The 14043-nt window shown below is 38.7% G+C and overlaps 1 protein-coding gene across 1 annotated transcript in view; it reads left to right on the top strand.

Annotated features, from left to right (window-relative positions):
• Nucleotides 1-4937: 4937 nt before the first annotated feature.
• Nucleotides 4938-14043, top strand: part of LOC146796475 (uromodulin-like) — a 435032-nt gene continuing 425926 nt past the window's right edge. The window contains exons 1-2 of the mRNA XM_085629080.1: nucleotides 4938-5054; nucleotides 5279-5385. Of these exons, the coding sequence (XP_085485206.1) occupies nucleotides 5319-5385 (67 nt within the window). The 5' untranslated portion in view covers nucleotides 4938-5054; nucleotides 5279-5318. The remainder of the gene's footprint in view (nucleotides 5055-5278; nucleotides 5386-14043) is intronic.

The raw sequence follows: 14043 nt of genomic DNA, 5'->3' as shown, positions 1-14043 counted from the left end.
GCTTGTCTTTCTTGGGCATCGTAGTGCTCCTTGTGTTTGGATGCTCTTTCTCTTTTTCCCCTCCTGGGTCGCCTTTTTCTTGATGTTCTTGTTCTAAAAAAGTACTTGTTTTTGCAATATTTGTCGCTGTCACCTGTTGTTCAGTGGGGACTGTTATTGGTCTTTTTTGTATGGTTTGTGATCTATTGGTTTGAGGTCTGTCAGTTGCATCACTTCCTGATGAGGAGGTGTCTGTTTGTTGTGTATATGGTCGATTCCTCCGACGTTGGGCATATACCTCTGCCCATGTATATACTTCTCCCAGTTTGTAATCCAAAGTATCCCTTCGAAATTTCCCGATCTTTCTCTCATTTACTTCTTGGGAATGTCTTGCTTTTTGTTCATTAATTTCCTCCAACGTTTTTGTCCAATCCTCCGTTGGCATCATATTTGTGAGTTCGTTGGTTACATCTACTATTTCTTTTAATAAATCCTCAAGGAAATTTAACAATTCTTCTATGATCAATAGAATTAGGTCGAGGGAGAATTTGTTCAAAATAGCATACCAACGCTCCTGAAATTTTTTTGCATTCTTGCACAATGATGGTTTTAGTGCTATCCTAAGGCCACAGGGTATGCGCTGTGCTCGATGATATTTAATTAGCGTACTTGCATGTAACCTTTGATTTATTTCCCTCTTCGATAAATATAATAATTGTTTGATGTTCTGCTCCTTGGTACGGTTAGTCCTTGATTGAGTGGTTTCCTCATGTATGAGTGCGTAGATCCTAGATGCCTCTTCATTTGCAAATGCAAAGGTTTCAGCTGTTATATCCGTTGTTTTTGTAATTTCCTCATATGCCATGTTTATATGTTCGTGAGTATGGGTGTGCTGCTTACTGTTGGACGGATTTTTAATAAATACTTTAATGAAATCGTAGCTTGCGCACTACCTCTGTGGTTTTTGAATTTTTGTGTATCACTCTTTGAATTTTTTGGTGCTCCCTGGGTGGCGTCTTCCGTCCTTGAGACGTCTCAGTAAAGAATGCTTAATTGTGCTCCCAAAGTTGGTCGCATCCCCATGGGCACTCCGGTATTCCTGTTCTAAAAATGAACATCTTGCCAAAGGTTCTTTATTTTTTTAGGGCAGCCCCACTTGAAATTTCAAGAAAGCAGATTCAGAGACTACAGTCTATCTGTAGTTGTTTTTTATGGGCACAGGGCAAACCTCGTCGAGCATGGAAATGTATGACCCTTCCGTGTGAACGAGGAGGTTGGGCAGTTCCTAACTTCCAGTTGTATTACGTGTCTTGCCTATTGCAGTATGTGGGAATTTTATTGGTTGGGGCAAATGAGGAATATACAGAGGATACTCCTCACATTTTTCAGCTGTTACTAGGCTCTACAGCAGAGAGAACTTTCTTTAAAATCCTTGAACCCAGCTACTATAAAAAAAACTTGTTTTAAGGTGCTTCAGGCCGCCCATAAGGCCAGGCTCCAAATCAGGCGACATATGAAAATTGGTAGGATTAATTACTATACTCCTACGGATGCCACAACTTTATTGCCAGCAATTTTTTCGGATGGCATTATGAGCAGATGGAGAAGCAAAGGAATTCTGACTTTAGGGAACCTAGTTGACAGTAGTGGTACCAGGACATATACCTCATTAATGGCTAATTATGATCTTCCCAAAGCAGATTTTTTAAATACTTACAGATTAGGGACTATCTGAACAAAAGAGGGGATGCCTCACACTTAGCACATAAAAATAATCTATTAGAAGTTGTGAAGGGTTGGGGAAAAATTGGTAATTTATATCAAGCACTTACGGAAGTACAAAAGGATGATGTGAAGGCGCAAAATGCTAAATGGAATGCTAGACTGTCTGTAGAGGGTAATATTTTGCAAGAATCTATTACATTAGCTGACAAACTTCTAATATCCTCCAAATTAAAAACAGAGCAGTACAAAACTATGTTTAACTTATACTATACGCCGGCGAAAATTGCACGCTGGGGGGGATAAACGAGGACAAATGCAGCAGGTGTGGGAAAGATCAGGCAGATATAGTTCACATGTTTGCCACATGCCCTGATCTAAGATTATTGATTAATAGGATGCAGACTTTTTTAACGGAAGCCACAGGGGTAGAGATTGAGATAACCCCAATAGTTATGTTGCTAGGGGTGCTAGAGGAGGATATGCATATACATGGAATGTACACATTTAGATATTTAATATATATTGCTGTTGCTGTGGCAAGATTATATATAGCTTCTCTGTGGCGACAGAAGGAACCCCCTATGTTTGAGATGTGGAGAGGAAGACTGTTCGCTATATGCAAACTAGAAACCAATCTATATGCTATTAAAGGGCAACAGAAGCGTAAAATGGGCGCTAAAATGTGGGGGGCTTTAATTGAATTTATGACGCCCGCAATATAAGATTACAAGTAGTCCCTGCGGGCTCGGAAGGTACTTAGTCTGCCTGGTGGTAAAAATTGCATACCCCCTCGGTCAATGTAGTCATGGGCTAGTTATAAGACACTAGTTACTTTCTTTAGATGGTCCTTTTTGATACTGGCCTATCCGCATTTAGAACTTAATTCATGTGTAAGGGGCTGAAACTCCCATGTGGGGGCCTATATATGTATCTTCTATTACAGATTCTACAAATGTTATTTATCTCGTATATTCTTTTACTTGACTAATCTCTCGCTGGTGCTTTTCTGTCCTAAGTTTGTTATATGTTGATGCTCTCTGTAAATGTATACTGGCTTAATTAATTAAAAAAAAAAAAAAGAAAAAAGGAAAAGCTGTTCCAAATTATATGTTATCTGTCCTTACTTGCTGGAATTTTGTCTGTGATAATCACAAAATATATATACTGTTTCTGCTTTTAACCCTCGATAAAAAATGTAATCTGGTTTATTCTGGTTACCTTTTACTAACATTTTATCTTTGCACTCATCTCTCACGCCTTCAACTACTACCAACTTTGCACCATTACTCCGTTTCTATTTCTTTCCCGCTTCCTCCTACCTTTTTCATGCACTTTCGGGTTTTTGCCTATCCCACCTTTCTCTTCTCTTTTTATATAAAATCAATATTCTATAAAGTTTTCTGCAACATTTTCTTGGTTAATATTATACATGATTGTAACTTTGATTTCGTATTTGCTATTCTATTTTTTCAATAAAAACTATTTAACATAAACAAGTAAATTCAGACTGCCATATTCATTCTCACTCATCAATTTATTAGCATAATCTCCCACTGCACACAGCCCTGGTAAAATGTTCTTTATGCAGATGATCTCCTGCTGCACATGGTTCAGTTCTTTCTGCACATGTATTGGACTATAGGCTCTTCCTGCTTAAAGCTATGGTAATTTGCTGACCTATTGAAAATATTCTGAGGTACAGGCCTTGATGATTTGATCTTTCAACTTGAAACCATGGTGTATTGGCACATATGGTGTTTTGTTGCACAACGCCCTGTTGACCTGCTGTTTTTGTCCATCATCTCTTGTTGAATAGTGTCTTAGTGCCATCTTGTATGCAGAATTATTACTACATCTGGCCATGGTGACATGTTCCCTTCTCATGCGATCTCTTGCTGCACAAAGCCATTTCACACTACTGAATCTGCACTTGATCTTTTGCTTCACTGGACACTAGTAACCTGCTCTTGATGTGGGGCCACTAATGCCCTTTACTAGGCCCATCATGTGTACACTGTTTGAGGCCACTGGTGCTTTTTAGTCAGCTGATTGATACTTCGTCAAACCATTGACACGTTACTAAGCCCAGTATTGTAGGATATGCATGGGGCCACTGACAACCCTTGTTATGCCCTCTAATGCATGCACTCTGTGTGGCCACTGGTGTCTGTTACGAGGCCAATTAATACATACACTCTTTGGGGAGTCCTTACTAGGCCCATACACACTGCTACTGGGAGCCCTTGCTATGCCTTTTGATGCATGCACTACGCTCAGTCACCGACACCTGTTACTAAGTCAATAGATACATGCACTCTGTAAAGTCAATGAGGTCCCTTACTATGCCCATTTATGAATGCACTTGGTGGGGCTACTGATGCCAGTGCTTGCTTATACATGAAGTGCATTGTAATGATCTCCTCAAGAGCTCAATATACTACTGAAAGTTGAGCACTTTGGAGATTTTCTTTGAAGCAGCCTTCTATCCTATGAAAGAGCTTTAGAAGCCAGGTTTAAATTAGAGTTTTTGTATGTGGAGAATGTCAGTTCCATACTACCCTTGAGTGCTTAAAAGGGAAAAATGGACTAGAGAGTCCAAACTGGTTGGGGCAGGCTTTTTTAGAGCTTCCAAGCAGCAGCATCACTTCTAGTTGAAGAAGGTAGGACAGCAGAGGAGGATGTGGATGGTGGTGGTATGAAGATGCTGGGACATAGCTTCCGAGTGGGTATTTGGGGTGTAACACCCACCTAATAAATGCATTTTCTGGTAAATAGTTGGGTACAGGTGCTTTCAGTCAGGTATGGTGAGATGCCTGTAAGATTTTACCAGGAATGTTTAAATAAATACACACTCTCTCCCTCTCTGCTTTGAAATAATGTTGGTTATTTTACAAAATATTGTGTTTTCTCTATCTTAGCACCCTTACCAATCCGCATTTGTCTCCCTTTCCACTGCCACTTTAGCCCCTCCCATGCACCCTACTTGTCATATAAGGTATTTTAACATTAAATGCCAGCGTGATGGTTGGAAGATCTGAAGCTCACACCCCTCCAATCTTACTGACCAAGCTGCTCCTCTGTGTGGCATGACTCATCAGGAGCTTTGTCTCCAAGCAACCATCCCCCAAGGCTTCAAACAGTTATATAATTACTGTAAATGGTGAACCTTAGAATGTTTATTAATGGCCTGTAAGTATGGACAAGCCAGCTATACAGCATTTTTACTGACAATGGTTGACATTGACAGACATACTATTGTTGGGAACTTCCTCGTCTGTATCGATAAAAGGCACCAGCACAACTCGCTGTGTATTCAGCCCTTGTCAATTCATGAGCAGAGCGCTCTGTAGGTAGGTAACGGATTCATCTTTTTCTGAATAGTGACGCCATAGGACATTAACTATATATATTTATTCTATAAATTAGCAACATTAAATATATCACACAGGGTATGTATTGGGGAGTATGTATTGTTCTATATGGTTTGTTTTACTTGAGGATGCTGTCCACTCAGATGACAGCTGTGCATTTTAGGACATTCATTGCTGACATTTTCTTCTTGACTCCATAAAAGGTGCGACTGCATGTGACAAGCGAACAGAGACCCCGGCATCATGAATGGACACTGGCTGTGTTTTTCCTTGCTGCTGTTCAGCAACACTGGCGAAATGACGACTACAAGTAAGTGACGTTTAGAATATTCACCTTACTCGCGTGTGACGTAAAACACACATATTCTCTCTTTCTCTCTCCAGATATTACAAATCCCTGTGTTATTCTCTCTTACACTCGCTCGCTTCCTTACAGATCGGCGGCTGCAATTATGGGCACAGACTTCCCACTAATATAGCAGTTCCAGATCCTTACTAAAGAAGTATGCACCGCCTATTGCAGGGCTTGGAAATATGTATTCACTCTTCCATTGAAGCGGTCACAAAATCCCTGAATCTTAACCAAACTTAGAATGATGTCATTTAACACGTCATGACTGATGTAATATGTGAAGTCATAAGCACTGCATGGTGGGAATGCAAGTTATAAATATGTTAGTAAATTATAACTGGTGAAGTGGTGAATTTTAGAGTTTTCTGGTTTTTAACATTCGTTTTTGTCTTATTTCAACACTAAACTGTAACATCATTTTAGCTGGGGTGTTTTTCAGATCTCTCTATCTGTAACCAACATAGGGGTATGGTCAGAGAGACAGGAACAGTAAAAGCCATGCTGGTGAGACAAACAGAGAGACAGCTCGCGAGACAGAGAGACAGATAAAGGGAGAGATAGAAACAGAAGTAGAGAAAGAGATAGCAATAACGATAGAGATAGAGACAACGTTGAATATACAGAGACAGATACAGCTATAGATAGAGATAATATATAGATACATTCATAGGCAGATAGATAAATAGGCAGCTAAAGAGACCAGCCCAGATAGATACAGAGAGATAGATAGGAAGAGACAGAGAAAGCCTGAGAAAAGTAGAAACAGATATAGGAGATAGAAATAAACTGATGGAGATATAAACAGAGATACATTAGACACAAAGATAGAGATATAGGGACTGATTTAGGGTTTGGCAGATATGTATCTCTATTGCAAAGGCAGTTGAGTGCCCTCTCTGCCAAACTGGCCTTCTGCCTGCCTCGTTTAGAGTCAGACGGAATTCAAGCCTGCCAACAGAGGAGTCTACTGCGTCTCAGCTGCTGCCATACACCTCTGAGGGCCCAACTGAATAAGGGCCTTCCAAGGTTTGCTCATTTGATCTCCCGCCTAATTTAGACTGGGCAGTCACATTTTAATACCCTAACTCCATGGGAGACAAATCCCACGGTATGGGGGTCCTTAGTATTTTTTATTTTCAAAAAGAAATTCCATTTTGGGATTTTGCATTTGAAAATAAAGAAAAAAGATGGAAATTTTCTGCCAATGTAAGACGTCTGCATAGGTGACAGGCATCGCTAGATTTGGAGGATGGATACTCTGAACGCTAAATCAGCCTCGCATATATGAATGGCCGGCCACATTCATATACAGATAAAGATATAGACAGACCGAGTGATAATTAGACAGATATATAGAAATGGTATTTAGGGTTTGGCAGATATGTATCTCTATTGCAAAGGCAGTTGAGTGCCCTCTCTGCCAAACTGGCCTTCTGCCTGCCTCGTTTAGAGTCAGACGGAATTCAAGCCTGCCAACAGAGGAGTCTACTGCGTCTCAGCTGCTGCCATACACCTCTGAGGGCCCAACTGAATAAGGGCCTTCCAAGGTTTGCTCATTTGATCTCCCGCCTAATTTAGACTGGGCAGTCACATTTTAATACCCTAACTCCATGGGAGACAAATCCCACGGTATGGGGGTCCTTAGTATTTTTTATTTTCAAAAAGAAATTCCATTTTGGGATTTTGCATTTGAAAATAAAGAAAAAAGATGGAAATTTTCTGCCAATGTAAGACGTCTGCATAGGTGACAGGCATCGCTAGATTTGGAGGATGGATACTCTGAACGCTAAATCAGCCTCGCATATATGAATGGCCGGCCACATTCATATACAGATAAAGATATAGACAGACCGAGTGATAATTAACCAGATATATAGAAATGGTATCTAGGCAGATATATAGTTCAACAGATAGACGGAGATGAGAAGAAGATGTGTTGAAAGACAGACAGACAGACAGACAGACAGACAGACAGACAGACAGACAGACAGACAGGCAGATAGATAGATAGATAGATAGATAGATAGATAGATAGATAGATAGATAGATAGATAGATAGATAGTTAGATAGATAGATAGATAGATAGATAGATAGATAGATAGATAGATAGATAGATAGATAGATAGATAGATAGATAGATAGATAGACAGACAGACAGACAGGAAGGCAGACAGATATATAGTGAAATAGTATGACCTGGCTTGGCTTTTCTTAATGATACATGCTTTGTTTTTGTGTTAAGTGCTGCATATATCATTCTGCTGAATCAGTGGTTGCAGGAGAGGTTTATTTGTTTTTTCCCTGCATCTGCAGTAGAAACTAAGGGCCATATGTACTATATACTGTTTGCGGAAAGTTGGTCATAATGAACGGCCAGTATTTTTGTGACTAGAGAAGAATCACCCTATGTACTAACAGATCGGTTCTTAAAAATCTGAATCATGATGAGTTGGAATCTGACCTACCTAATGCATTATAATGCGTTCGGTCACACATTGAGACCCGCTATGATTTGTTGTCATTACAGGGATGGAAGCCTGCTGTGGTCACCAGACCACCATGTCTGTGATTGCCTTTAAATAATGCAAAGGAATTTATTTGATCATTCAAAAAGATGAAGGAATCTTTTGGGGACTACTAGATTTTCCGACTACTGAAAGGTAGAGGTGACCCATTCGCAAACAGTATGAGGCCCCTGTTTGCAAATGGGCTACCACTACCTTTCAGAAGCCAGTAAAACATAAATGATGTACTATCGGATTTTGGACACAAAACATTAATATATACCATAAAGATTCAGTATTTAGGAACAAACGCCCTCAACACACCCCTTCGATATAACAATTCAGTATGGGTCCTAAAAGTTAGTTTGAAATACATATTTACCGGTCCCAAAACCTGCGGTTTGCAAAATAGCAGGATTTGCGACAACTAAAGGCATTTGCAGAGCTGGCCCTTTGTTGATTGTTTTGTTTACTTAGCATTGTTTTCTGAAAATTGTGGGGTCTCTAAGGAATGTTGTGCAATTTTAGTTGTGGGTAACATGGATAGCTAAATATCGTATTTTACTGTGTAGTGTAGGAAGCTTATATTCCTAAATGTATGTTGTTTGTAGTAATATTATTTAAGAAAAAACACTTACTTAGAAAACTTTTAAGGTTTTTGCAGAAAAACTCTACTTGGCCATTTTTTAAATGTGGATTACAGGCAGCCCAAACAACAGTGTGCCCTGGTTGAGCAGTCAATATTGCGGTTCAATGAATATACTAAAATATATTTCAGAATGCTTAAAGCACAGAGTAAGACAAAACAGTAGTTCAAATAAAAATGTTAATAGCTAAAACCTATATGCCACCACAGTTCACCAGTTATGGAGAACGGTGCAATCATAATTCCCCAAACTAATGACTCATGACCTCTCCCATTGCGTGATTTCGCAGATTTCATCACAAATGAATAAACAAGTCAATAAAAAAATGTAGATTTTACACCATAACCGTGACATCGTTTATTGAATATATTTAAGAGGCATTTCTTTGTTTTTAATAAAAAATGTTTTTTGACTTCTGAGTAGTGAACCATAACTTCCCTTTAACACAGTACTTCAGCGATTTTGCTTATTTTTTGAATGATAAACGTTGGCTCCTGGGCAAAGTGAAAATCCACTCTCCATGATCTTGGTGGTGCCTATTGTAATTCAGGTACAAGTCATCCTGTAGGCTTTGACCAGTACCCAGACTTCATACCCACAGAGACCATTGCACCTGGTCATTGGCCATGTGCGGTGCGTTCTAGACAAAGGCATTTGACATTAACCATAGTCTTTACTCCGGCCCAGATATGTTGCAATTTTGCCCATTCTAGGATGCTCATAGCAGAAAACTGTTCATGTTTTTAATTAAATGGTGTTGAAAAAAAAAATCTCTGCATACAATTCTTGGGGTGTTACTTGAGAGAATGCCTGCATAATTTTGTGTAGTTCCCTGAAGAAAAATGAAAGATTAAGTTGTGCTTCCCCTTGCCATTAGATTTTTGTGCATATGTCTGCATGTGAGTTTTTCAGTTTGTGTAGGTATTCTAAAAAAATAAAACTGTTTTGTATGTCAACAATGCCATCATCTTCTCCTGCTTAAAGAGGCAGGTCATATGGTGTGGGGAGCTCCCTTGCTGGGGGAAAATGTCCCTAGGAGCGCCAGTGTTGGGGAAGTTGCCTCTCTTCTAACTCAACCATTTGTTAGTTTTCTAACAAGCCCTTATTTTCTCCAAAGAAAAAGAAACCTTGTCCAAGAAGCAAAAGTAGATCCGAGCCAAAAGGTCCAGAGGTCAACCAATGTAAATATTGAGCCTTTTCTGTCTGAATCAGGTTCCACACTTCTTATCAAGTCAAGTCAAAATAACTTTATTTCGACCATAAAATTATACATTAAATATAAGTTAAAATATGAGAATAAATAGATAAAATAATAACATTGTCAGATCGATATGCAAGTACAACATTGCCAGGCATAAGAGGCCACAGACGGAAAAGAACATCATGAATTAATACAATGCCCCAGTTGATCCAGAGCAATACAAATTAGGATAAAAGCCAATAAGACAGTACAATGTGTAGAACAATCATATATGTCAACTGAATAACAGGACATCCAGCAGATGCAATAGTAGGATCAATATACTAATAGATTGACCCTGGAAAGAAATAGACCGTGCTACTTAGTAGGAAAGAAGAGTCTTTCTTCTTATTAGCCACATTAGACCTAAATATTTAGCAATCATGCAAGCATACACTGGGCAGGGATATGTTCCTAATATTCATAGAGCAGTACCATGGGTGTGTGTGCCCAGTTGCCTGCAAATGGGTAATAACCAGGGGGATCGTGGACGAGCATACCCTGGACAAGCAAAAATAACACGCAAAGGGAGTTTCCTTCAAAGAGTTGCAAGCTGGGCAGACTGGGGATTCCAGTACCACCCATTTGCATGTGAAAGATTCCAAAAGTTCTTATCAAATAAAACAAAAATCTGTTTCTTTCACATATTTGCAGGCTGATTGGTAGTCCTATGTTCCCAAGCCTCAGCAAGGCATTGGATTTATGTCTGGGTTCCACAGTTATGTGAAGCTTTTAATTTCTCCTGGTAGTTGTATCCATTTGAACCACTTGTTCTGTGTTAAATGAGGGTGACAAAGCATGTCATGCACTTCAAAAACATATCTAGAATTCCCATTGGGTGCAAATGGTTTAGTCACTTTCTAGGATACAAATACTAGTGCACAATCTTATTGGTTCCCATTTGGAAATCTAGATGTTTTGTATGTGTGTTGAGGAGGACAAGTGTGTGTTCAGAACTGCACTTATGTGGTCGCTGCACGTCCTTTAAAATGTAAGGGTGTTTGTTCGCAATATGGAGTAGTATGTTTAAATTCCCCATCAAGTCCCTGAAAAAGAGAATGGAGGCAATCTTTAAATTATTGAATAGATGGTATTAGCCCATTGCCTAAATATACATATGACTCCGTATAATTCTTTTCTCTAGAATGTAGGAGATAATGTGGGGGTACATTGTGGAAGCTCTTGGTGAAATAATCACCAAACCCAGTGATATTGAGTTTTTTTCAGGTTTTGTTCTTAACAATAACCCTACGTTTACTAAAGATTTTTAGAGGAGAATTTCTGTGGCTGTCTACAACAAATGTTATTTTCTCTGCTGACTTAGGGACCATAACAAATATTTTTTAGTGAACATTGAATGTTTGCAATTACATACTTTGGATCATGGCCAAAGCAATAAACTGCTGACCATGGCCTTGACAAGCTAATTTCATGGTCAAAGCAATAAACTGCTGTACATGGCCTTTACAAGCTCATTGGACGTTGGGCAAAGGGCAAGACCGTTTTACAATTACTCACATTATATCTGCAAGACCTACATTCCATTTTAGTACTTCAAATGTTTTCTTTCTGCAAATGCATGTGTTTCTATGCAGGTGTAAGATGATAGCTGACATAACTTGTTGCATTTTGAATGCAGAATCAGTTCTTTTGTCATCCCATATACATCCTCCCTTGAGTTGCATGATGAAGTCCCTGCTCCTATTAACTCTCTCAGTTTCTTTTCTGCAGTGTTGGGTCTGTGAATCTTTGCGCGTCCCTCATTTGTGAAATGTTTGCCATGACAAGTTACAGATCTCCATCTACATACTCAAATTCCATAATGTGTTAGTAATACATGGGCATCAAATGGCAAGTGGAAAACAATCCTACCTCATCCAAACAGAATTGAATATTTTTCCTCATTTTGTAGCCTATTATTTTGTTGCTTCATAATTCGCAAATTAATGGTCCAAATATAAAAATATTTGAACCCAACAACGTTCCCTGACATCTTTTTATAATAAAAATATATCCAAAACTTACTCAAATAATTTACAACAGGCAGCACAAAGGGGCAAATTTGACTTCTAGCTTCATGCCAAATTTGGTGTAATTCCGGTCTGAAGAATTTGCTGTAGCTGTGAGTAAGCATTTCTATAGCACATTGTTTTTTTATTATAAAGTTCAGTTCTCCAGAATAACATTGATTTGAGAAGCAAATTTCATCTTATTAATATAATATTAAAACATCTCAACAATCTATACATTCATTTTTTTTACAGAATTCTGTTTACATAGCAATGAAATTGGTGCTGATAGGTTTTTATTATGGTGTGTTCAGCAAATATCGGAAGAAGCAAGTTACCTCTTCCATGTTGAATTATTGGACAAATAAATGCAACATGCATAAAGTCCTACTAAGAAAATGCACATAAGATGTGTTGCTTAATATTGTTAACAGGTCCGTCCTGTATCCAAAAAATGTTCACCAATTAGACGACCATCCATCCTAAAATTCACATAGAAACTTCACAATCCTGGCTCTAAATTAGCTCAGAGATAAAGCATCCAGGAAACAGTCTTTTCAAACAATGGTTTAAATTATTCTATTTCAAATGTATACCCTAATTTACATTTGAAATGATTTATGTGAGGTTAATTGTAAACAACCAACCACTCTAAACCAAGTTTAGGCAAAGAATATTTCAGCAACTGAATAAAATTATAGCTTCCAGCAGTTTCCATTATAACTTCCAGGTGCATGCAATGTTTTATGAAGCCCAGATGATCATGGCTCAATAAATTCCAAATATGCAATAACCTGGACAAATATTTTAAAATAAAGATCTGTAATGCACAGATCAAGACAGAGCTCCTCAATTGAGACACCTTGTCTTGATGACAAGAATGTTTTCCAAAGCTTCTCTTGCTTCATCAAACATTCTGAGGCTAAAATATCTAAAGTCTCTAAAGCACAGTGGAGTACCAAAGGTAATTTCACATTACATACTGTTGGAAATTGGGTTTCTGGTGGCAGAGGAATGTACCCTGTCTAAGCAGGAACCACAATCCTAGTCAGGGCAAGTCAGATACACTCCATACATTGAACTGTGGTCACCCTCTGGTTGCTTGGCAAAGAACAGGCAGGCTTAACTTAAGAGGCAATTTGCAAAGTATGTGTGCAACACTTCAAATAGTAAAACACTGAAAGCAACAAAGAAGACTCAACGGCAGTTTAGAAAAATAGGTTATGATGTAAAATCTAAGACCACCAATGTTTGTCAGCTTTAATGAGCACATTGTTTTTTTTGGTGTTGTCTGGGTATTTTTATTGTAGAATTCCAGCATGAGAAATTATCCAAAGTGCTCCCTGGAATATGGTTGAGCCCATCCTGGTTTTTAGGGACCAGGATGAGAGCCGATGATGAAGCATGATACCAATAGGGGTGTCAGAGTCTACCTAACAACATTAAGTGATGTCCTGACTAAGTTCAGTAATATATGAAACAATGGTCCCCGAAGGGGATGTGTGACCTCAACTTCCACAGAAACATAGTGTATAACCATCAATGGACTGGCTTTACTAGAAATAATATAGTATCTTGATTACTCAAAATTTAGAACATTTTGAGGACACAATCATTTAACTCTGTTAACATATACATTAAAAATTAGAGATGTGTTCCCAAATGACACAACAGTGAAAGTGAAGTGAGTAAGAAGTGTGCTAGTGCTATACAATATATACATAATTAATGACTGTGGGGTATGCACAGTTGTTTGATGTAAACTCTAACATAAAGTTGCAGGCTCCTGAATTTCGTAAACAGTATAGTACACTACTTTAGTGTCAATGGTTTGACCCCTTGAGCTTATTTGTATACAGTCCTCATCAGGACGAGGAATGGGAAACACCCACTAGGTAGTACGCATGCAGCAAATGGATCCATCCAAGCAGATCGGACGTGTACGTTGGTGCTCAGCTTTCATTAGCCAACGCGCAATTCCTATTCAAGCGTAAAGCATTACAATTAGATTGTGGCAGGCAATCCAAATTGATTTTGGGCTAAGACTGTGTTCAATTTGCGTGATTTCAAGACCTAGGATGTGTGGAGCCATTCCTGAATATACTGTTTGTCATTTGCTGCATGTGTGCTATGTAATGGGTAGTACTTCTCATGTTCTATGTAACCTGCATAGTGGCATTGGTGAGGCCAGATTGATGTTGTATGATTCCAGTCT

The sequence above is a fragment of the Triturus cristatus genome, chromosome 10 (assembly GCF_964204655.1).
Source record: "Triturus cristatus chromosome 10, aTriCri1.1, whole genome shotgun sequence".
Classification (NCBI taxonomy): domain Eukaryota; kingdom Metazoa; phylum Chordata; class Amphibia; order Caudata; family Salamandridae; genus Triturus; species Triturus cristatus.
This window is presented reverse-complemented; position numbering and strand designations above follow the sequence as displayed.